The following is a 21076-nucleotide window of genomic DNA, read 5'->3' on the forward strand; positions in this document are numbered from 1 at the left end:
TTCCCCGTCTGGGGCAAGAGCAAGGGCAAGGGCAAGACAAGAGCACTGCCCTTGGCTTGACCTCGCTTGGCTCCTGTTAGCGGCCCAATGATTTACTGGTGACCCATGCCAATCCGGCTTAATAAGCATTCGCTGACCTGTCGTCGTGGCTGATGCTTGTCTGACTCTGATCCTCTACTCCGTAGGCTCTGATCCCCGGGTGGCAGGAGTGAGCTGGAGTACCAGAAATAGCAAGCGAGATTATTAAGGTTGGTCCAGGCGTCTAAGTGCCGTATCCAGTCTCGGCTCCAGGTCGCCCACCACCATCACCTCCAAGACCATCACCACCATCACCGCCATCACCATCGCCCAAGCAATACACGCAAGTCGTATCTGAAGCCTCAATCGTGGATCGAGAAACCGAGACTCATACTCATACTCACACTCACACTCACACTCACACTCACCCTCACCCTCACCCTCACACTCACCCTCACCCTCACCCTCACCCTCACCCTCACCCTCACACTCACACTCACACTCACACTCACACTCAACCAGTGTCAGGAAGCTGTCTCTCCATTACTACCGCTTGCCAGAAAAAGCATGGCGCTCGTCGACTACCCTTCGTCCGATGAAGAGGAGAGCGAGGTGAACCCGACCCCGACCCTGACCCCGACCCTGACCCCGACCCCCCGTCCGGTAAAGGATCTTCCCGACCTCAACCTTAAGCGCAAGCGTGTCGAGACAGTATTAGACCTTCCACCCTTGCCCTCCAAGTTCCACGACTTGTACGCTTCGACAACGAGACGGAGCACCAGGGATGAACCGAGCTTGCACGAAGGAAGGAAGAGGCTCATCCCCCATATCGAGGGCAACTGGCCCACCCATCTCTACATCGAGTGTATGCTCTCTACTTCCTGCACCACAATGGGCAAAGATCTGGCTGACTCAATCGAGGGTATCCGACAAAGACGGAAGATGTCTCCTTGACCAAGCTGACCGCAGCTCTTCAAGAGAGAGACTCGCGAGAACCAAAGTCGAAAGTCCACTCACTCGTAACGAGCGACATTGGTGTCCCTTTACCCCTCCACGTCAGTCTGTCCAGGTCTCTTGGATTCTTAGCACCGCAAAAAGATGATTTCGTTGATTCGTTGCGTCGGGCTGTTAAGGAATCTGGGATTCGACCGTAAGCCTTTTTGCAACGTCGATATTGGTCACGTGACTGACTCCTAAGCTTCAATCTGTCCTTCAACGGTCTCAAATGGGTTGCCAACTTTGAAGGTACTCGCTGGTTTCTCGTCTTACGCATACCGAGACCCGAAGAAGATGGCTTAAACAAGCTTCTCCACGTTTGCAACTCGACTGTAAAGCAATACGGCCAACCACCCCTGTACCCGAAGCCCCCATCTGAACCTTTAACTATTGCACGCAAGAAAGAGGAACAGCGCCGGTCCGCGAGGTTCAAGAGAATTCTGTTTGATACACCGTCACGTAAGACGGACTGGACACAAATGCAAGATGCTACCGACGCTTTCCACGTTAGCCTGGCCTGGACACTTCAAAGCCCGAGCGACGAAATCCTGGAACTGACAGAAATGGCCACCAAAGATCATCTTGATGGCATTCAAGCTATACAGCTTCGGGTTGAAGAGATCAAATGTAAGGTGGGTAATGTTGTAACGAGCATGCCTTTGCCAATAAGTATCTCGGATCTCCAATAAGGTTAGAAAGTATCAGCTGCCTTCAAGTACTTTCCCGGGCCATAGGCCAGAACTCAAGTCGACCAAAAAAATTATACCCCGGAAAAATCTCCCTCATTTTTCCAGCTGGAAAGGTCTTCGGTCAGACCAGTACTCATGTCATCCACGACCAGACCGCCTGTGTTCTGCAAGTTCCAGAATTTCACACAAAACTCTGTGATCTCTTCGGTGAAATGTATCTCCTGTACTCAATGCTCCAGGATATTTTGTTCTCTGCTTCCCATGTGGTCATACGGCAAGGGAGAGGAACCTTATTGAGATCGTCACACGAGGAGTACTAGGTCTTCCCGTAGCGAAATTCAAATCTTTTGCAGCAGATGTAACAAAAGCAAAATCCCATTTCTTGTTACTTGATTTCTTCAGAGCGTCCTTTTGAAGAAATTACTTCCCTTTCGATGCATTTTTGGTATCCACTCTTCCCAACTCGAGGTGTTGGTGCATCAATATCGACCCAGCTTAGTTGGGGTCAGCTCGGTTACGGATGAGCATGCCTCGCTTACATGGGCATGCCCTCGCTTAGAGTGGCATACCCTCAAGGGTGGCCTACCCTCAGGGACCCCCAACTTCCTTGTAAATACTATTATATACTACTAGCTAGTCCATGTGATTCCTTCTAATCGTATAGAAGGAATCCACTCCCCTGGACCTTGGAGAGTAGACAGAAATCAGATACCATTTTTATCGACAGTTTTGCAATTGCAAGAAGCTACGTGCGCTGCACGCTAGGAATGAACGTTCGCTACCGGCGATCCAACACGAGGAGTCTTCCGCCTTTTCGCAATTTTTGTTGTTTCCCTTTGACTAATTTGCGACGCATCTCGTCTCTTTGGGTTTATCAGCATGTGATTACTGAACTTGGTAACCAGGACGATTTCCTCTCACTCCGAGAGCAACCCTCGTCGTCAGGCCCAGGCCCAGCAAGGAGCCACGATCTTTCACCGAACGCCAGAACAAATTAAGCGAAGGCGTACGAGGTACGGTACTGTCTCTATGCAACACTTACATATATCTTCACACATGTGATTTCAGCAAATTTATGAATGAGGCACCGTGCGAGATTGGAGCGCTTCTTGCCTGAAGTCTTCAAGACCCGTATAAGATAGGTAGATATCGTGCATTGCCCCTAGTCCCTTGGTGGGCATTGGATTGTAATGGATACGCTCCAGGCCAAGACAGCGAGCGCAGCAGCAGCAGCATACCGTCAAGTCCCTCGCCGTGTCTACCTTAACACTACCAAGTGCGTGGGCCTCTTGAGATGACGAGGAGTGATACGAAGCTGCACTGCGAGATCTAGTAGCCCACCTGGGGCTCAAGCAGGTGGGAACAGCAGAGAGAGCACCTACTTAGTCTCGAAGCAAGAACTGAGAGTTCGAGAGGGACACGGGCTGGGTTAAACTAGCACTAATCCAGCATAATTAAGAGAGATGATGATCGAGCACTGTCCGGGGGAAACGTACATATATATATATATATAATAATAATAAAAATATATAATAAAAAATACGCAATCGGGATACACGGACTACAGAACCAACACGCACAGTTCACAGTTCACAACCTCGAGCAAAAGACCAGCTAGCGGGCTAGCCACCCCCCGTCCCTCCCCCGCCCAATCCTTCATCTATATATACTATACGATAGCCAACAAGATCAAAAAGTACATCCATCTAATGATGAAACCAGGAATACCCAACCCCACCGCCACCACACGCACGCCCCTCTGCCCGCAGAAGCTCATCAAGAGTACCACCATAAATAACACCGACATCGTCAGGCCAGCCCAGACCCTTGATATAAACAGGCATAGGAATAATTATCATCGGCACTGCTGCTGTATCCCCGGAGCAGCTAGCAGTACATAACTACGGTGCGTGCGTGCGTGCGTTCATGCGGGTATATATATTTGTATACCTACCTTATATGTATATGTATATCCACCAATCTTCAACTCCCCCATCCCAAAACCTACCCCTCCCAACTTCCCAACTTCCCATCTTCTCCCTAGAATCTACAATCTAGAATCTAGAATCCCCATGTTGTTATAGAAAACACCGACATGGAAAGCGCGCTGCTCTGCTCGGGCGTGTATATATCACGATAAGCGAGACGGCAATGCCCCCCCCCCCCCCCCCCCCTTTTTTTTTTCTTTTTCCTTTTTCCTTTTTTTCTTCCTTTTGTAAAAGAAAGAGAGAGGATGCTATTGTGCATGCCATAGTAGTGAAATGAGAAAAGTGTTCTTCTGGCGACTGATCTTGGATAGCATAGCGTGTAGACGGAGGGTTGGGTATGTATGTATGCATGCATGTATGAGCTGGTGGCAATGGCAATGGCATTTAAGCAGGTGGTGACTGACCACGGCAGGTCAAGGGAAACGATCACCTACTCCTCTTCAAATACCTAGTACATACAGCATACAGCACGGAAACGGACGACGGTTTGTCTTCACAGAGATATTCGAGGTTGCATGAAGACCAAATATATATCGTTTTCCCTCACCACCAAGACCCATATGGCGTTGGCTATCGTCGATGCAAGTGGGGTTTCGCATTAACAAGAGCAAACGACAGCCTAGAGCATGTTTCTGATCTACAGAAAATAACTTTCTGTACCACGTTGAAATCTCAGATGAGTGCCTTCAGCGCATGAACTCTGCATTCTTAGCCTTGACGAAGCTGCAAACAGTGTGATTAACAAAGTCAATATCGGCGTTAATCTTGGACCAAATTATATCAAAATCAGCGTCTGCAGCTCTAATAGAGCGTGGGTCGAGGCTATTGACGAAGCTGATCAGTCCGCGTTGGAATGCGGAAATCAGAGCAAGGTCTGCTGGAGTCTGTTTGGCCATGTCACCTCTGGATTTTTATTAGCAATGGTTGCCGGAACAGGAAGTGGAAATATTACCCAAGAGGGAACACAAAGTGGAGGTCACTGCCGCGAGGTACACCTTCCCATTGGCGAACTGGAGCTGATTGGAGAACAGAATCCCATCGGTCTGTACGTTAGGGTTAGAAATTGCAGTAGATGGCGCTGTAGAGAGTAGGAATGGTGGGTGCAGACATTTGTAGACATCTGCAACTCTTGAGACCTGAATACCTTGCTCGGTCGTTGGGCAAAAGGACAGTAGGTCGTTCACCATAGCAATGGCCCGGGTCCACTGAGAGCCCGAAAGTGGAGGTCCAGTATTTTTGAAATTGAAGACTGGGTAATATGTCAAGAGCCAGCGAAGCGTGCTATCGCTGACATAGGGGAATCTTGAATTTAGATATCCCAAAATGGCAGCGTCAGACCCGAAGCCTCGATCAACTGGGACAGAATTGCTAAACTCGTCTTTTGTCGTTCCTAAAAGAAGTGGTAGACGTGCAAATTTTCCCTGCTCCGTCAATACAGACGGGAAGTCTGTGAAGAACTTCCCATCGATGACTGGAGAGAATCTAAACGAGTCGTTAGACATTGTGTCAAAAGGAAGCCTTAAATCCACTTACACAGGAGCCAAGCTACCTAATCTTGTATCGGAGAAGATCTTGCTGTATGCTTTTACGAGTGCATCGATTGGGGCATTTTGAAGACAGGTCCAGCTATCAGCGGTAGCACCATCGCAGCTACAAATGTTAGATATTTCGGAGAATCAGTAGTTAGGGTAACATGCCCCGTTGCTGAAGTAATAGCGTTGTAATGGAACTGGTAGTCGGTGTATTTCGGACTTGGAATCGGCGAGGAGCCGGTGGCGGAGCCACTCTGGAGGATTGCACCACGAAAGAGGCCACCATACTTGGCTCCGTAGGCAAGCAAATGATAAGCTGCCGAGTCAGCTCCGCTACCTTGACCACCAATGGTAACCTGGGTGGCGGAGTAAGCAATCATGGTTTGAGATGTAGAGCTCTGGTCTAGGAGAATGCAAAACAGACCTTCTTCGGGTCTCCGCCGAAATAGCGAACGTTCTGCTGCAGCCAAACCAAAGCCTGACGCTGGTCAAGAAGTCCAAGATTCGTAGAATTATGAGACTGGGCTTCCTTACCGGCTGGAAATCCCAGAAAGCCGAGGCGATAGTTCATAGCGACATAGATGATAGGGTGTCCAAGAGTGACGCTGGTTTTGACAAGGTTTCTGCCATCGTATTCTGATTTGTCGCCCTTGATAAATTCACCGCTATGAAACCTCCCTTAGCGAAGTTTTATGAGAAGTCGGATATATAGATTTCGTACCCGTGAATGAAGACGTAGACCGGCAGAAGATTGGTCTTGTGTATGTTGCTAACAGTGGTTGTGATAGTGACCGAGTCGAAGCCGCTTGTGTCTCGACCTGGAGGGTTCGAAGGACGGACGATATCAAGGGTCAAGCAGTCTTCCGACCCAAGAGCTGGAGAGGCACCAGGACCAACCTCGAGACATCGCTTGCTAACCGGACTGGTTGCAATGACCACTCCTTGATCACCAGACAACGGAACAGGAGGCTGAAGCCGAGTTTGATGCTTTGCGAATGGGATGCCAGTGAAGACGTCGGTGCCGAAATGGGGGTCTTTGACTCCAATGTAAGATGTACAGCTGACCAAGCTGACGAGACGAAGAGCCGGGACGAGGAGCGAGTAGAGAGCGAACATCGTGATGTAGTTTCGACTTCTCGCTACGGCTGTTGTGATGTTGAAGGCAAGGAAGAGCAGAAGTTGCAGATAAGGACTCGGGACGGGCTTGGGGGGAAGGAGCTACAAACGAGTGCTCTCGCGGAGTTTCCTGGTCAGATGAATATAAGACCACCGATTCCATCAGCATGGCGCAGAAAAGATTACCCAGTCACAAAGGCCAAATTTGTTGAGAGGAAAATGCATTCTCAAAGTCAAACTTTTTCTGGCTTTCAAACTGATCTCCTCTTCCTTCCCATCGAAGAACGAGACCAATCTGAAAGAAACCATGCAACGCACAAGACGAGTGGTTCTTTGGATTTCCATGGCTCCCATTGTGAAATATATCTCGAGAAGGAAATGTCCACCAATACAATATTAAACCACCACTCGGGCGCAAACTCCATACGCTGATGCTGACGCCTATGTACCCCAGAAACGCCTACCCACAGAAAATCAAGCCTTCATAGCTCATCTAAAACAGGCCGTCTGAAAGTCCACGTCCTCTGGCGGACCGGCAAGCCAATGTAATTATTCCAAGCTCTGGAGGCTTCAAGTACGAAGATCTCCCATCTGGAGCATTGTTAGTTGGGTTATATCAGATTCATGCAGCAAAACTTACGCATGTTTTGGAAAGGTGATCCAACTCTTGATCACGTACTTAAACACCTTCCATGTGAGACCTAACTCGGCTTTAAGAAGTTCGGAGAAAGTAGCGTTGGCTGGTAGTCTGTTCCGGCGCAACGTTTCCCTTTCATGCTCCACGAAGTCGGCCTCTGTGTGGTCTTTGTGCTCTCCCTTGTGATCGAGCTTAGGCACCACATTGTGTGGCTTTGTGACTCTGTCAGGGAACACCTTGTCCTCCACGTCGTCACTCGAACCTAGCTCCGCATCCCCAACCATAGTTCTAAATTTTGCGATAGCCTCGAGCGATTTGGTAATGCGTGCAAGCGTGTTGAAAAGCGCCACCAATTCTGTTCTCTTGAGCATGGGGATGTCATTTGAATCATTGTCAAATTCGAACAGGACTTTCAGTGCAGCTCCGTAACCGGCAGTTTGCAGCTTACCCCAGAGTCGACATTTATCGCAGCCAACACAGTCCATGATCCGGCTGACATTTCTGAATCGTTGGCGGAAGTCCTCTTTCAAACTTGGGCCTTCGCCATTAACGAACATTAGGGTCTCGTCAAAAATTGGAGGTACAGCTCCGGCTTTCGCGGTAAGTGCTTGTACTTTCTCTTTCGTAGCGCGATCTTGCGCTGGATCCCCTGAGCAGAACGTATAATCTTTGAGGTGCGGTCCGAGTTTCGTAACAGCTCGCAAGACAAGAGCGTAATTGAAATACAGATTAGATATTCTGTCCGGGAATCCGTGCAGACGGTCTTTGTAGCATTGCAAATTGGGCCCCCACTCTCCCGACGTCTGGTTCAGATGTTCCCAGCAGAGGTGAGTACTGATGGAAGTATGCATTCCTGAAACCACTCTGTAGAAAACCCTCTTCTCCAAGCATTGATCCTCGTGCTCAAGACCAGATTCGGTAACGAAGGGTGTGTTTGGGGTGTGCTTCTGGTGTTCCTCAAGAACTTGCTGACGTCCACGTTCCCGGATGACATTTTGAAGTTCACTTATCGCAGGACCTTTCTGCGAAAATGGCGAAGAACCAAGGGACGCCGACTTGGGGAAGGATTCCTTTGAAAAGCAATTCTCCCTGTAGATAGCGTTCCAAACTTGCATGGTTCCCTCTCCAGCATAACCCGTGAATCTCTCCGGGTTGTCCACCAAACTAACATAGTCTCCTTTTGATCCAGCGCTCTCGTCCTCCGGAATACAATAGTCTCGCTGGTCGCATTCGTCATCGTATTCAACGACGCAACTTTCTCCGACACTTTCGCCCAGCATGCCCTGGAGCGGCCTCTGCGGCCCTCGCTTTTCCTGTAAATGTTTGCCAGGATGTTCCGCTTTCGGGCCCTCCAGCTTTCCTAATTCCTCCGCTCTCCATATTGCCGGAATATCTTCTTCGTTGTCCAGGGTGTTCACAGCGCATGCGATATTCCCGCACATGCCACTCTCATCATTCCAAAAAGGACACTCCTTGCCAAAGAGATTCAGACGATAGTATGCGAAGAAATCGGTATTTTGCGTAATGTCGTTGAGGAAGGGTTGTAGCTCTCGACTAAGGTTGTCGAGGGTAGAGTAGGAGGCGCAAGCATCAGACACAATTGACTTGGAGGATATCTGATGAATACAATTAGACACGTATGTCTGGAGTAAGAATAGAGAAGCGTACCGCGCAAACATCTGGAATAGATGGATGTGCCGTCGAGGCTGTCTCAGGATCTGCAGCGTGCGAAGTTCTCAACAACGAGAAGAAAGCCACATAAAAGAGTTCTGCTGCGGTCTTCATGATCGCCATAAGTCGTCTGTCTGGCCTTTGTGTTCAATCAATTAGACTTCGTCCGAACAGGGGGCTGAATAGCTCGAACGTCGGGAGCGATTCGGTCTTCCTCCTCAAAGAGTAGACTACCGGTACCGGTACTTGGGTGGTTATTGAAGCACTGATTCAGAAACGTTAGTACCAAATAGAAGAGCGAAGCGAACTTCCAAGATTGCGCTGGGACTTGGTAAGTGCACAATAGAAGATTGGTAGAACAACGGCTAGAGGGCGAAAGAAGGTGCAGCTGGCACCAGCACAAGTTGAACTGGTTGATTATAAAACAGCTGAGGTTTCGGTATATCTGTCTCCTACAACGTACTACGTACATCCAGAGGTGCATCGAAGGATCACACCTGTCCCAAAGCAGCTTGGCAAATGCCGGATCCCAGTGCTGCTCATTCGTATCCGTTCTCGTGTTGTTTTATCTATATGAAGATGAATTTTTGTTAGCAAGCGACCGGGTAGCTCTGGCTAGGCATCGGTAGTATGGCATGAGTCGACCGCATAGTTGCAATTTGACATTTTTTCGTCCGCTGAACCAGCTGCTATACTTCTTTAACAACAACATGAACATGGTAGAGTTGGTGCAGTGCAACCAAACGCTACCCCCAGGTCCAAGTCCAAGAGCTTCGATATCCACGTTCTGTCTTTGTTACATTTGAGGGGGTTGCTCGACACATTCCTGGTTCAACTACACTACTTATCACGTTCAACAAGAGCCGGAGCAGCAGAGTAGTGGCCGCACAGCTGGTATTTTATCTACCGTTTCATTTTTCTATCTCCTGTTCCTGCCGAACGACAAATTCCCTGCTCAAATTTATACAACGACTACCTGCCACCACCAACCAAGCCCGGAATTGGAAGTAAGACCCAAGGAGAGCCGGATAACCTTGGAAAAAGGGGGATGTCCATTAACCCTAATCTAGTACATCGAAAGAAGGCCAGAAGCGGAGGCCAAGAGGCGTGGTGTATCGAGAGACATGAGACGTAACATCATCAAAGCATAGGTACGCCATTGTTTGCAAAGTCTTGCGCTCCGTCAAAAATCCACCGAAATTAAAGGTCATGAGCAGGAAAGCAGCGCCTCTATTGGCCGGGGGGAGCATAGTTGATCGGTCTCCTATGACCGAGTTAGCTCAATCCTCGACCTATCCAGAGTTGGGGTATCCTACTTGAAAAGAAGTATGTGAGGCTCAGGCTCATGGACCTCATAATGCTCCCATCCAAGACTCTGCAGATCTGCCGTCAGTTCTTGCTTTTTTTCTCTCGCACGTCGTAGCCTTAACACACCTGTGTAATCCCCAATGCTCTCCACTCCTCCTCCCACAACAGCTTCAATGTGCCATTGGTCGAGTCGTGGTAAGCCTTCGGAATGGCCTTCAGCATGTTCTTCGGCAGCTGGACATGTCGATATTCGTATTCGTTATCCGAGTATCTGCGCAAGAGAGTCAGCACCCGATCTGTGAGGAGCCTCAAATAGCAAATAGCCGTCTTCATCCGTCTCCCTTCTGCGCCGCCGTTTACTTACCTCGCCGAGTAGTGGATCGAATCAATGAACTCTTCCAAAAGCGCCTTCTCATCGTCGGTGAGCGGCCTCGGAGACTCGTTGCGCCTAGAGTAATCCAATTCCGCCGACATCTTAGATTTTTGGTCTTCGGCTCGGGGGAAGTTGTTCATGATTGCGACGTAAACTTCGAGACGTTTCTGTCCGTACAGCAAACAGCTAGTGGAGGGGCAGTACGCGACGAAGTGTTAGATTTCAAGGTCCTGCGCAAGAGCTGGTAGCCGCTCGGGATCCACGCGTCAAAATTTGGAGTATGCTGCGGACGAGCACAGATCCAAACAAAGTTTTTGGCCTTACTCGACTCGTGGGAGTTACGGCGTGCAGGAGATTCGGCCCTTTAGGCGACGTGGGATGGAAAGCGCAGGCAAAAGAGAACGGACGAGCAACGTCGCGACGGTAAGAGAAGATGATTTGCAATCCAAGGGGGCAGCTGGGTGAGCGGTACTGTAGGGTGTAAGGTATTGAAGGGGTCGGTGTCGGTGTCGGTGTCGGTGTCAGTGTCAGTGTCAGTGTCAGTGTCCGTAGGAGCTGGCTGTACCGCTGAGCTGGAACAACGATTCTGGTTCCTTCCGGGTGGCATAAAGTAAAGTAAACAAATACTGCTCCGCAGTTAGCGGCTTGGCGGCGGGAGCTAGTGGAGGTGTCTCACGTGACCGACCAGTGCCAATCGATGCTTGTGTGGGGAGTCAGGGAGCCCGGGAAGCCAGGGAGCCCGCCCGCCCGCCAGCCAGCCAGCCAGAGTGGGACTGCCGCGCTGGACTTTGAGGAGACAGTCATTTATTATTTCTTGCGCAAAAACAGCGGAGGTGAATGAACGCATGCATCTCTGCACACCGAGAGCCACATCCTCTTCGGCCTCATTCATTATTTACGTTGCGACCGGCCACTGCGACGCCCACTGCCACGCCGACTCCCAAGGCTGTGCGGTGAAATCAATCTTGGTTTTTGATTTTCGTGGGGATCATACAGTACGGGAGGTAGTGCCCGCTCCAGCTTGTAACTAACTCTCGGCAACCTGATCGCAAGAACAACGACAGGAGCAAATCCCTGAGGCCGTGACCAGCATCGCGTCGACCAAGACCTGCTTTGCGCCCTGGGCACAGCTCAACTCAACGATTGCATCCTCCACTCCATACAAACCACAAAAGCGCCCGAGCTCTCTCAATACCGGATTTCACGCCCGCGACGTCCGCCGGGAAAGGACACACACGATGGATAAACGCAAGGTCAATGGCGCTGCTCCCTCCGGAGAGGAGCTGGACGATCGTGCTGCAAAGAGGAGAAAGATGCCGGGCAGTGTAGGTGACGCCCTTCGCGATGCGCCGCGTGGATGCGCTACTGTGTGCGCGATGCCGGGTTGTTGTGCTTTCGATGTTGGTCGCAGGGTCGAGGGGCGCCGAAGGTTCACTGCACCATCATTCGACCGACCCAACCCTACGGACCGCATCCATCAAAGCAGGCAAGGCAAGGCAAGGCAAGGCAAGGCTGACCGAGGAACAGGACTTGCTTTCTCAGGGTGAGAGTCCCGAAACCACAACCCAGATGGGCCTCAAATTGCTCGACACCTTCCGCCAGACAGCCGATAAAAGGTACCCTACGCTTCCATTTTTTTGTTCCTCCCAATGCGACAACTGACTGCACGATTCCCTTGTGGTCTATGCCAGCCTTGTCCTGCGAGTATTTGCAACAGATAACAGAACTGTGTATCCCCCCGCATCCTCATGGACCAAGTGAATGCATTTTGAGTTGGAATTGTGACATCTGATTCGAGTGTTTCTTGACTGACAAGTATTTCAGTGGCCGACTAATTGCGACGCCTTTCCTCACACTTCCCAGCAAGAAGCAATTCCCCGACTACTACGAGATGATCAAGATGCCCATTGCCTTAGACACTATCGAAGCCAAGTTGAAGCGCCACGAATTCCCAAACCTCACGACACTGGAAAGCTACTTCAAGCGCATGATATCAAATGCAAAGGAGTACAATACCAAAGACTCCGAGATATATGAAGATTCTGAGCGCTTGAGGAAGGCATTAAGCAACTACATGACAAAGCATAATCCGGCATACAAATTGATCCCTGGCTATTCAGCCTTTGCTACACCGCTGCCTACTTCGCCTGCACCAGCTTCTACGGAAGGCGCTGGTGAGGAGGATGCTCCAGGCGAAGCTGATGTTCGTGTCCAAACCACCACCACCAAGAAGGCTCGTGGCCGTCTCCCAAGAAATTCCCAACCTCAGAGAAAAAGTGTGACCCCCAACTTGCCGGATACACGTTTCTCAGTAGCTGGCTATCATGGACTCACCTTCCAGGAAGCCCAAGAGAAGTTTGTGGATGACTTGATTGCACAAAAAGAATTCCCAGAGTAAATCGATATACTTTCTGTGACTCGTCTCAGTACTGACAATGAACCACAGGGACACTATTCCCGAGTACCTACCCTTCCTTGAACTCCCTTCAAGAGAGGAGTATCCAGATTACTACGAGGTTATCGATCACCCAGTCAGCTTGAGGACGCTCAAGAAAGGCACAAAGGGGATTCGAGGCAAGGCTGCGGCGACTGGAGTATCTTCGTATCAAAGTTGGGGTGCTTTCGAGCACGAGGCAAGCCACATCTGGAAGAATGCTATCAAATTCAATAAAGACGGAAGCCCTATTTTCTTACTGGCCCATGAATTCAAAGTACGTTTGCTATATGAGCGCTCCGCACTAGCTGGAAATTACTGACGACTTGCTAGGTCTTCTTCACAAAAGTTTTCCCTGAGATCAAAAAGGTTGTCCCCGACGGAGCTCCAGCAATCTCACCCAAAATTTCAGCAATTCCACCCAAAACTCCAGCACTCCCGCCCAGAATCAAGCTGAAGACGAAGTCCGCTCAGCCACCCCCAAAAATTACCCTGAGAATGCCAGGCAGACCGAGCCCTGCTGACTCGCCTGCCCCTCAACCAATTGCCCCTGCTCCAGTTGCGATTCAAGCTGCCAATGGTACAAGTGGTCGAAACCCCTTTGCTTCTGCAGTACCGGCCCCGAGCTTAGATCAACTTGAACGAGCAAGAAGCGCATCAGGCTCTGTAGCTTCTCCTACACCCTCGCACTCGGCTTCTGTCAAGAATGAAGAGGCTTCCCGTAACTCACCAGCTGTTCAGGCACCCTTGAACACCTTTCGCGGGTCGAATCATGCAGTCTCTACCCCTGGAATTCCTGCAAACGGCATGCTTCCTCCATCAACCCCAGGGCAGTCTACTACTCACTTCAATTCTGTTGGCTATGCACAATCCTTCAACCACCAAGCGCAGTACACCCCCCCAAATCCCGGGTTTGATTCAAAGTGGCGACAAGCTGGTAAAAGTAAGCATGATAGTCTTCGTAACCCTTTGAATTGGAATTATTGCTGACAGGATTAGCTGCGGCTGATGCCATGATCACAAATCTGTGCCTTGCAACTCACCCTGGCCTGAACATTTCTCGCCACTTCCGTATGGACCTTCCACCTTCTCCAGTTATGGCTCAGCAATCGATCACCATAAACCTGCCCTCAACTCATTACTACCTCCAGATCAAGCCAACTATTGCACCCTCCCTCCTTGAACGACAACATAAGCTCTTCGTTACCTCTGGAACGCAGAGACTTAATGCCATGCCCCTTATCCCCGGCCACCCTGTTGATCCTCGGCACCCTCTCTTTGAAGCCCGCCTTCTCCCCGGTGTCAACAGAATCGAGCTTGAGTTGATTGCTGCATTGCCCAAGGGATCCGGAAAGCCAGCCAGTGGACAGGATGTTGAGCTCGAGAAGATCACCGTTTTTGCTAATCTCCTACGCTGATGGGACAAGTTAATTTCTTCATGGTTTCTAGGGAATGGTTCTTGGGGAATGGCGTCGCGCAGAGATGAAATGGTCATTGGGATGGGGTAGCAAGGCTCTGCCTCGGCGATGGCGTTGTATACTAATGTACTTCTTGACTTCCGAGGATATCTTATGCGGCTATTCTGGTGACTAGGTAGCTCACACCAGATATAGAACCCACATATCAAGAACATGCAGATCTTGAAAGTGAAACGAGGAACGCAGTGTTCGGCCGGATGTAGTGAAGTCCTCAAAAATTCTACTAGTCTTTGATCAAAGCTTGCATGCAACTCAACAGAACGCCGAGGCCGGAACTCAACCTTCTCAGCGAATACATAAAGTCCCTAAAATCCCTAAAATCCATAATTTCACAGTCCACTTCTAACTTTTCGGTGGAGCGGTGAGTGGAGTGCGAATGGTTCCTAATCGGGATTAGCGGGCGAGCAAAATTTAGCGAAACGGGACCTAGCGCCGCCTTTCCACAGAAACTTGAGAACTTTTGCAGTTGCAAATGCTTTGAGATTCCATCAACCTCTCCGCCCCTCGACAATCTCCTTCCTCCCAACTCCAAAATCCCCCAATCCCCCTCCACACAATCAATCATGGCTGACGAGGTTTACGACGGTGCGATCGGTATCGATCTCGGTATGTGCCACACCCTGCTGTAATGACTTTGCGGTCTTGAAGACCAGACAGCTAATTTGTCCCCGATAGGAACCACCTACTCCTGCGGTACGTTTCTCGATAATCGCTCCAGCTCTCCACCACATTCCGGACATCTCATACTGATTGACACTACAGTTGCCAACTATGAGGGCACCAACGTTGAGATCATTGCCAACGAGCAAGGAGTTGGTCAACCATTCCTTCACATGACAAGATGCTAACACCTCGACCAGTCTTTCACAACCCCATCGTTCGTCAGTTTCACGGATAAGGAGCGTCTGATTGGTGAATCTGCCAAGAACAATGCCGCCATGAATGCGAGAAACACAATCTTCGATATCAAGCGATTGATTGGACGTCGATTCGATGACCCAACAGTCAAGAAGGTTTGGAAGCGACTGCCCATACACAAGATCACCATCCTGATTCTACAATAGGATATCGAGTCATGGCCGTTCAAGGTCGTTGACCAAGAGGGCAGCCCCATGGTTGAGGTTGAGTACCTCGGCGAGAACAAGATTTTCTCCCCACAGGAAATCTCCTCCATGGTGCTGAGCAAGGTAGGTGGTCACCATCCTGCGGAACATTGAGATCATAAGCTGATAGCGCGCCCTGAACAGATGAAAGAGGTTGCTGAGGTCAAGCTGGGCAAGAAGGTCTCCAAGGCCGTTATCACCGTCCCGGCCTACTTCAACGACAACCAACGTCAAGCTACCAAGGATGCTGGTGCCATTGCCGGTCTCAATGTCCTCCGTATCATCAACGAGCCTACCGCCGCCGCTATCGCTTACGGTCTCGGTGCCGGAAAGTCTAATAAGGAGCGCAATGTCTTGATCTACGATCTCGGTGGTGGAACTTTCGATGTCTCCCTTCTCAACATCCAGGGTGGTGTCTTTACTGTCAAGGCTACCGCTGGTGACACTCATCTTGGTGGTTCTGACTTCGATACTGCCTTGCTCGACCACTTCAAGAAAGAATTCCTCCGTAAAACGAAGAAAGGTGAGTAACGTAAAAAAATTTCCTTTCCCTTTTTTTTCTCTTTTTTTTTTTTCATTTCACTATCCTGGGTAGGATTTGCGACATGGAGAATCCGACAGCGTCGGATTCAATCTGGGCAGGGTCGTTGGAAAACCTCACAACCTGGACTGGTGACATTTGAACTCGGGTATGGCAAGCGCACCTGCAGCGATGTTCCGGACACTGTGCTGGGTAGGACTTGCGACATTCGAAATCGGCAGGGCAAGGGCATTTGCACCTATGCTCCTTCCTCAGTACTGGATATCTGGATTCTCTTTCCGGACTCTGGATGGTCAGCTTGGCAATAAAGTCGGGCTGCTCACTACATGCAACATCGATGCATCGCCAGACACCTCAACCAACTTCTGTACATCTACCACGTTCACAACATGCTCAGCGACGTTCTGCTTTTTTTGCAAATGCTACATTTGCCGCCATCAACGTCACGTCTTTGGTCAACCCACGTGTCCGCCACGTTATCAAGGATGTGGATACCTGCATATCTCTGTCCGAACTGGCTGATTTCTGTCTGGCTGCTGGCCTACTGGATATTGTTTGGTCGACCTCATCATCCACCCGTGCCCAGTCATCATCCAGATCTCCCAATGTCCATTACGATTTGCAACATTCATCCAGGACACCATCCAGCCATGCCCAGCCATCATCCAGATCTCCGATGTTGTGGTCGTACATAGGAGTACAAGTCTGATCTCATTCTTCATATGAGATCAAAGTCCTGCCTTGCCCGTCGAGCTTAGTCATTATCCAGCCAGACTACCAACACCACTCAATACTTCATTCCGGAATCCAACTGCCATGTCAATTCATCATCCACCCTTGCCCAGAGATTATCCAAATCTCGGAATGTCTAATACGAGCTACTAAATTCGTCCACTTTATTATCCAGATTTTTACATTACTTTGCGCCGGAATTCACAGTTGCTAACATTTTCCTCCCCAGACCTGTCCAGCGACCCACGTGCTCTCCGCCGTCTTCGTACCGCATGTGAGCGTGCGAAGAGAACTCTCTCCAACGGAGCCCAAACCACTGTTGAAATCGACTCCCTGTTCGACGGAGAGGACTTCAACGCCCAGATCACCCGTGCCCGTTTCGAGGATTTGAACTCCAAGGCTTTCAACGGTACCCTGGACCCAGTTGCCACAGTTCTCAAGGATGCCAATCTCGACAAGAGCAAGGTCGACGAGATCGTCCTTGTCGGTGGCTCTACCCGTATCCCACGTATCCAGAAGCTCTTGAGCGACTTCTTTGATGGGAAGAAGCTTGAGAAGAGCATCAACCCTGATGAGGCTGTTGCTTACGGTGCCGCCGTTCAAGCTGGTATCCTCTCCGGAAAGGCCACCTCCGCCGATACTGCCGATTTGGTAAGCATTAATGTAGCGGCACTGTTGGGGCGTTATGCTAACGTTATTTAAAAGCTGCTCTTGGATGTTGTTCCCCTTTCCCTCGGTGTTGCCATGGAAGGTAACATCTTCGCCCCGGTTGTTCCCCGTGGACAGACTGGTAGGTTCGCCTTTTGATTTCACCTCTGAAAAATAGCTAACGCCTCTCAAAGTCCCTACAATCAAGAAAAGAACCTTCACCACTGTGGCCGACAATCAGCAGACGGTTCAATTCCCAGGTAATCTATACTCCTTGAAGTTCTCCTGAGGTGTGACAAACAATAGCTGACTTTCCGATCATCGCAGTGTTCCAGGGTGAGCGTGTCAACTGCGAGGACAATACTTCTCTAGGAGAGTTTACGCTTGCTCCAATCCCCCCCTACAAGTAGGTTTCGAGTCCCTGGCCTCCTTGAGTCCACCACTAACCCTTTGCCAGGGCTGGTGAGGCCGTTCTCGAGGTGGTCTTCGAGGTTGACGTCAACGGTATCCTCAAGGTTACTGCTACTGAGAAGACATCTGGACGCAGTGCCAACATTACCATCTCCAACTCCGTCGGAAAGCTGTCTGCTGGTGAGATCGAGAGCATGATCAATGGTAAGCCAATGTGCTCAAAGTCCCTAATGACTTAGCTAAGTGAGATTTAGATGCCGAAACCTTCAAGAACAGCGATGAGGCTTTCAGTAAGAAGTTTGAGGCCAGACAACAACTCGAGTCGTACATCTCGAGAGTTGAGGAGATCGTTTCCGACCCCACTATGTCTCTGAAGCTTAAGCGCGGAACAAAGGACAAGATCGAGTCTGCTCTCAGCGACGCCATGGCCCAACTTGAGATTGAGGACTCCACTTCCGATGACCTGAAGAAGAAGGAGTTGGCACTGAAGCGTGTTGTCACAAAGGCGATGTCGACCCGCTAGATTACGATTTGCGGAAGACGTGCACACACACTGGAGCAATGGGTGGTGGTTGATTCATGATCTTCTCGGCATGATTGGCTAATCTGGTTTCTGGCTCTTTTTTTTCGCACAAACACTGGGGTCATCAAAAGTCACATGCGAGTTTCTGATCTTAGTACTTTGAGATCAGAAATGGCTGGTCTCTTCCTTGCTACGGGCATTTAAGCGCGCTTGTAGAACAGGAAGGGGGAACGTTAATTAAATTGAACAAAAAATATGACAAGTACACACATTCTGACACCCAAGTGAAGTTGAATTCGCCGCGTAAAGAAATCGGCTACCTAGCCCCGACTCTTTTTCAGGATCACCTGTTCATCGGCTCGGCAACATGATACTATTTTGACAAGTCTCTTCCCTCCGCTTCCAAGCTCTATAGCTGATGCTTTTCTGTGTTGAGTTAGGCATGCGTGGAATTCCCTTCGTGGGAAAGAGCAGGTCCTTCAGGCTTGAACGGAACGGTGGCCAGAGGTTGTGTAAATAGGAGAGGTCATAACATGGGTTTTGGAGTATCCCTGGTGTGTGCGGAAGCTGTGCGGCTTCGACGTGCCTTCCACATCTGGATCCTGGAATTCGAGACATAGTAAATCTCTTGGCTGTATCGTTCGTTACCCGCCGAGGTCACCTTCGATTTCAAGGCGGGTTCTTACATGATCACCGTTTCTTTAGCAACTGCAAATTCCCGGACTAGAATGTTAGCCTGCTAATTTGCGAAGCTCCTCTCGCCGAATTTGGACATGACCGTATCAAGAAGCACGCTTCATCTTGTCCTTCGTATGCTGATCGTACTACTTTTCATTTCCTTGATTTTTCCCACTTACTTGACGCAGAAGCACCACCTCCACTTACCACTTGCCCAAGAAGCTTCGTAGTATCTCATTTCTTCTACCCAGTTTCCTCTATCAGAAGTCCCGAGGCCGCTAGTCTCATCCACCTCTTAACCTCAGAAGCTCCGTGACATCTCTCAAGTGGATCAACCCGCCTTCCGACAGCTCACCACACCCTTCATCGACAGAACCAGCCAGTAGCTTCACCCTCTCCAGATACGGATCTCCCAACAAGACCGTCAATCTCTTCCAATTCTCAAAGCCCTCCCCCTCTCCTTGAGCCAGCCCCTTCAAGAACCCCTCCCGGACCACAACCTCCAGCTGCCTCAACCTCCCGTTCAAAACACAGTCCTCCAGAACTGGGATCAAGCTCTTGCAGAAGAAATCCTTGGTCCCCCACCTCACAACCACGATCCGCAGGCTGTGTATCTGGCGACGATTGTCGAGGAAGGGAGCAGCGAGGAAGTAAGACCAGTCGTCATTGCGGCGGCGGATGGTCAGACTGAAGCTGTTGGTGGTGAAGTAGAGGGGTCGCAGCTCGTGGTAGAGCTGCGTGTTTGTCAGGAGGAGGTTCTGAGGGAAAGATGGGTGGATTGGCTCCGCGAAGGGCGAGGAGACGGCAGAGAGCGAAACGGAGGGCGTTGGGGAGGTGCAGAGAAGGATGTAGATCTTGGTGCGGATTTCGGGCGGGAGGTCGAGAATGCGGAAGGGCTTCGCGGCGTTCGTGGTCATCGCAGACATACTTTGTCTGTTGGATTCAAATTGAAGCGGTGAGAATCCATTCGTGCCTGGCGGCGGGAGAGATGGAGTAAGACGTGTTGGATATAAGTTCGAAGTGCTGATGTTGATCTCGCCACAGATGTTGTTGACCAGAGAAGGCTGAGGCCGAGGCTGGAACGCCTCGTCAAAAGTCGCCAAACTTTTCCAGACAACAGTTGATCGCAAACCAGGAAACGATGCCTCCACGACTCTCCTTGCGAGCTAGTGTCCTCGGACAGCTTGTCCCCAAATCCGCCATAAGGGCTGAATGTCAATTGACGTAGGCAGTTCTTCAAAGTCACAATCCCATTGACACCATCTAACCTTCTCACAGCCTCAAAGCCAGTTCCGCTCCCCGAGCCCGTCTCTCGAACCCAACGCCACCATTTGCTGCCCACCGCCAATTCTCGCAGAGCCCCTTCCTGCTCAAGAAGAAAGGCCGGGCCGAGCGCGAAGAGAGGGAAGCTGCGTCCTCGCAGGCCAGCGAAGCAGACGACCCCTTCGACTTCTCAACCTTAGATGCCGGCATCGAGAAAGCCTTGGACAAGCTCAAGAGTGACCTGTCGAAGCTGCGCACGGGCGGGAGGTTTAACCCGGAGGCGCTGGAGAACCTGAGGGTGCATCTGGCGAAGGACAGTAGAGCCAGCGAGAGGCTGGGGGATTTGGCGCAGGTGTTGCCGAAAGGGGGTCGGAGCTTGATGATACTGGTCGGGGAGAAGGACGTGAGTTTTCCTTTTTCTTGCCTCAAGCAGCTTGAAGGAGGAGGAGGAGGAGGAGGAGGAGGAGGAGGAAGAGGAGGAGGAGGAGCAACATTCCATTGTGGAGAGGGTACGGAGGGAGATCAGTCTTGCGCAGTTTGCTGACTTTTGATTGAAAATAGCATGTCAAGCATATCATATCAGCGATTCAAGGGTCCAAGGATCTGAACCTGCAGCCCGTGCAGGATGCACAGAATGCTTTGCAGCTAAACGTACCGATACCGCCTCCGACGAAGGAGTCGCGCGATTTGGCTTTGTCGGCGGCGAGTAAAGCGGGAGAGACGGCCAATGTTGGAATCAGAAATGCCAGAGGAGCAATGCAGAAGCGGCTGAGAGCCATGGAGATCAAGAAGACGGTCCGGCCGGACGATGTGAAGAAGGCACAAAAAGAGATGGAGAAGATTACTGAAAAGGGAGTAGCTGATGTCAAGAAAGCCGTGGACGCGGCGCGTAAGGCTATGGAGCAGTCTTGAAGAGAAATCTGCTTCTATTCTACAC

General features: G+C 50.3%; 8 protein-coding genes across 8 annotated transcripts; 4 read left to right on the forward strand and 4 right to left on the reverse strand.

Moving 5' to 3' along the window:
• Nucleotides 1–585: 585 nt before the first annotated feature.
• L3040_007614 (uncharacterized protein) lies at nucleotides 586–2023 on the forward strand (the record flags this gene model as incomplete). Its single annotated transcript, XM_066154923.1, has 4 exons — nucleotides 586–883; nucleotides 940–1168; nucleotides 1217–1641; nucleotides 1809–2023. 4 exons carry the CDS (start codon nucleotides 586–588, stop codon nucleotides 2021–2023), a joined length of 1167 nt encoding a protein of 388 aa, XP_066010805.1.
• Nucleotides 2024–4377: 2354 nt separating this feature from the next.
• Nucleotides 4378–6339, reverse strand: L3040_007615 (uncharacterized protein; the record flags this gene model as incomplete). Its single annotated transcript, XM_066154924.1, has 7 exons — nucleotides 4378–4594; nucleotides 4644–4734; nucleotides 4800–5173; nucleotides 5225–5341; nucleotides 5389–5579; nucleotides 5648–5888; nucleotides 5945–6339. 7 exons carry the CDS (start codon nucleotides 6337–6339, stop codon nucleotides 4378–4380), a joined length of 1626 nt encoding a protein of 541 aa, XP_066010806.1.
• Nucleotides 6340–6821: 482 nt separating this feature from the next.
• Nucleotides 6822–8761, reverse strand: L3040_007616 (uncharacterized protein; the record flags this gene model as incomplete). Its single annotated transcript, XM_007291812.2, has 3 exons — nucleotides 6822–6930; nucleotides 6980–8592; nucleotides 8645–8761. The coding sequence occupies 3 exons, from the start codon at nucleotides 8759–8761 to the stop codon at nucleotides 6822–6824; spliced, it is 1839 nt and encodes a 612-aa protein (XP_007291874.2).
• A 1116-nt stretch (nucleotides 8762–9877) lies between these two features.
• On the reverse strand, nucleotides 9878–10468 carry L3040_007617 (uncharacterized protein; the record flags this gene model as incomplete). Its single annotated transcript, XM_007291811.1, has 4 exons — nucleotides 9878–9911; nucleotides 9964–10022; nucleotides 10082–10226; nucleotides 10320–10468. The coding sequence occupies 4 exons, from the start codon at nucleotides 10466–10468 to the stop codon at nucleotides 9878–9880; spliced, it is 387 nt and encodes a 128-aa protein (XP_007291873.1).
• A 1098-nt stretch (nucleotides 10469–11566) lies between these two features.
• On the forward strand, nucleotides 11567–14180 carry L3040_007618 (uncharacterized protein; the record flags this gene model as incomplete). The annotated part of the gene is made up of 6 exons (XM_066154925.1): nucleotides 11567–11653; nucleotides 11856–11944; nucleotides 12153–12722; nucleotides 12775–13039; nucleotides 13096–13705; nucleotides 13762–14180. 6 exons carry the CDS (start codon nucleotides 11567–11569, stop codon nucleotides 14178–14180), a joined length of 2040 nt encoding a protein of 679 aa, XP_066010807.1.
• A 623-nt stretch (nucleotides 14181–14803) lies between these two features.
• Nucleotides 14804–18198, forward strand: L3040_007619 (uncharacterized protein; the record flags this gene model as incomplete). Its single annotated transcript, XM_007291809.1, has 12 exons — nucleotides 14804–14846; nucleotides 14916–14933; nucleotides 15003–15052; nucleotides 15101–15253; nucleotides 15305–15427; nucleotides 15488–15866; nucleotides 16846–17267; nucleotides 17322–17406; nucleotides 17459–17524; nucleotides 17592–17670; nucleotides 17722–17879; nucleotides 17930–18198. 12 exons carry the CDS (start codon nucleotides 14804–14806, stop codon nucleotides 18196–18198), a joined length of 1845 nt encoding a protein of 614 aa, XP_007291871.1.
• A 526-nt stretch (nucleotides 18199–18724) lies between these two features.
• Nucleotides 18725–19802, reverse strand: L3040_007620 (uncharacterized protein; the record flags this gene model as incomplete). Its single annotated transcript, XM_066154926.1, has 4 exons — nucleotides 18725–18830; nucleotides 18885–18921; nucleotides 19084–19170; nucleotides 19232–19802. The coding sequence occupies 4 exons, from the start codon at nucleotides 19800–19802 to the stop codon at nucleotides 18725–18727; spliced, it is 801 nt and encodes a 266-aa protein (XP_066010808.1).
• Nucleotides 19803–20017: 215 nt separating this feature from the next.
• L3040_007621 (uncharacterized protein) lies at nucleotides 20018–21051 on the forward strand (the record flags this gene model as incomplete). Its single annotated transcript, XM_007291807.2, has 3 exons — nucleotides 20018–20100; nucleotides 20155–20542; nucleotides 20701–21051. The coding sequence occupies 3 exons, from the start codon at nucleotides 20018–20020 to the stop codon at nucleotides 21049–21051; spliced, it is 822 nt and encodes a 273-aa protein (XP_007291869.2).
• Nucleotides 21052–21076: the final 25 nt, after the last annotated feature.

Source organism: Drepanopeziza brunnea, assembly GCF_022702325.1.
Source record: "Drepanopeziza brunnea f. sp. 'multigermtubi' strain 214-2 chromosome Unknown ctg13, whole genome shotgun sequence".
Taxonomy (NCBI): Eukaryota; Fungi; Ascomycota; class Leotiomycetes; order Helotiales; family Drepanopezizaceae; genus Drepanopeziza; species Drepanopeziza brunnea.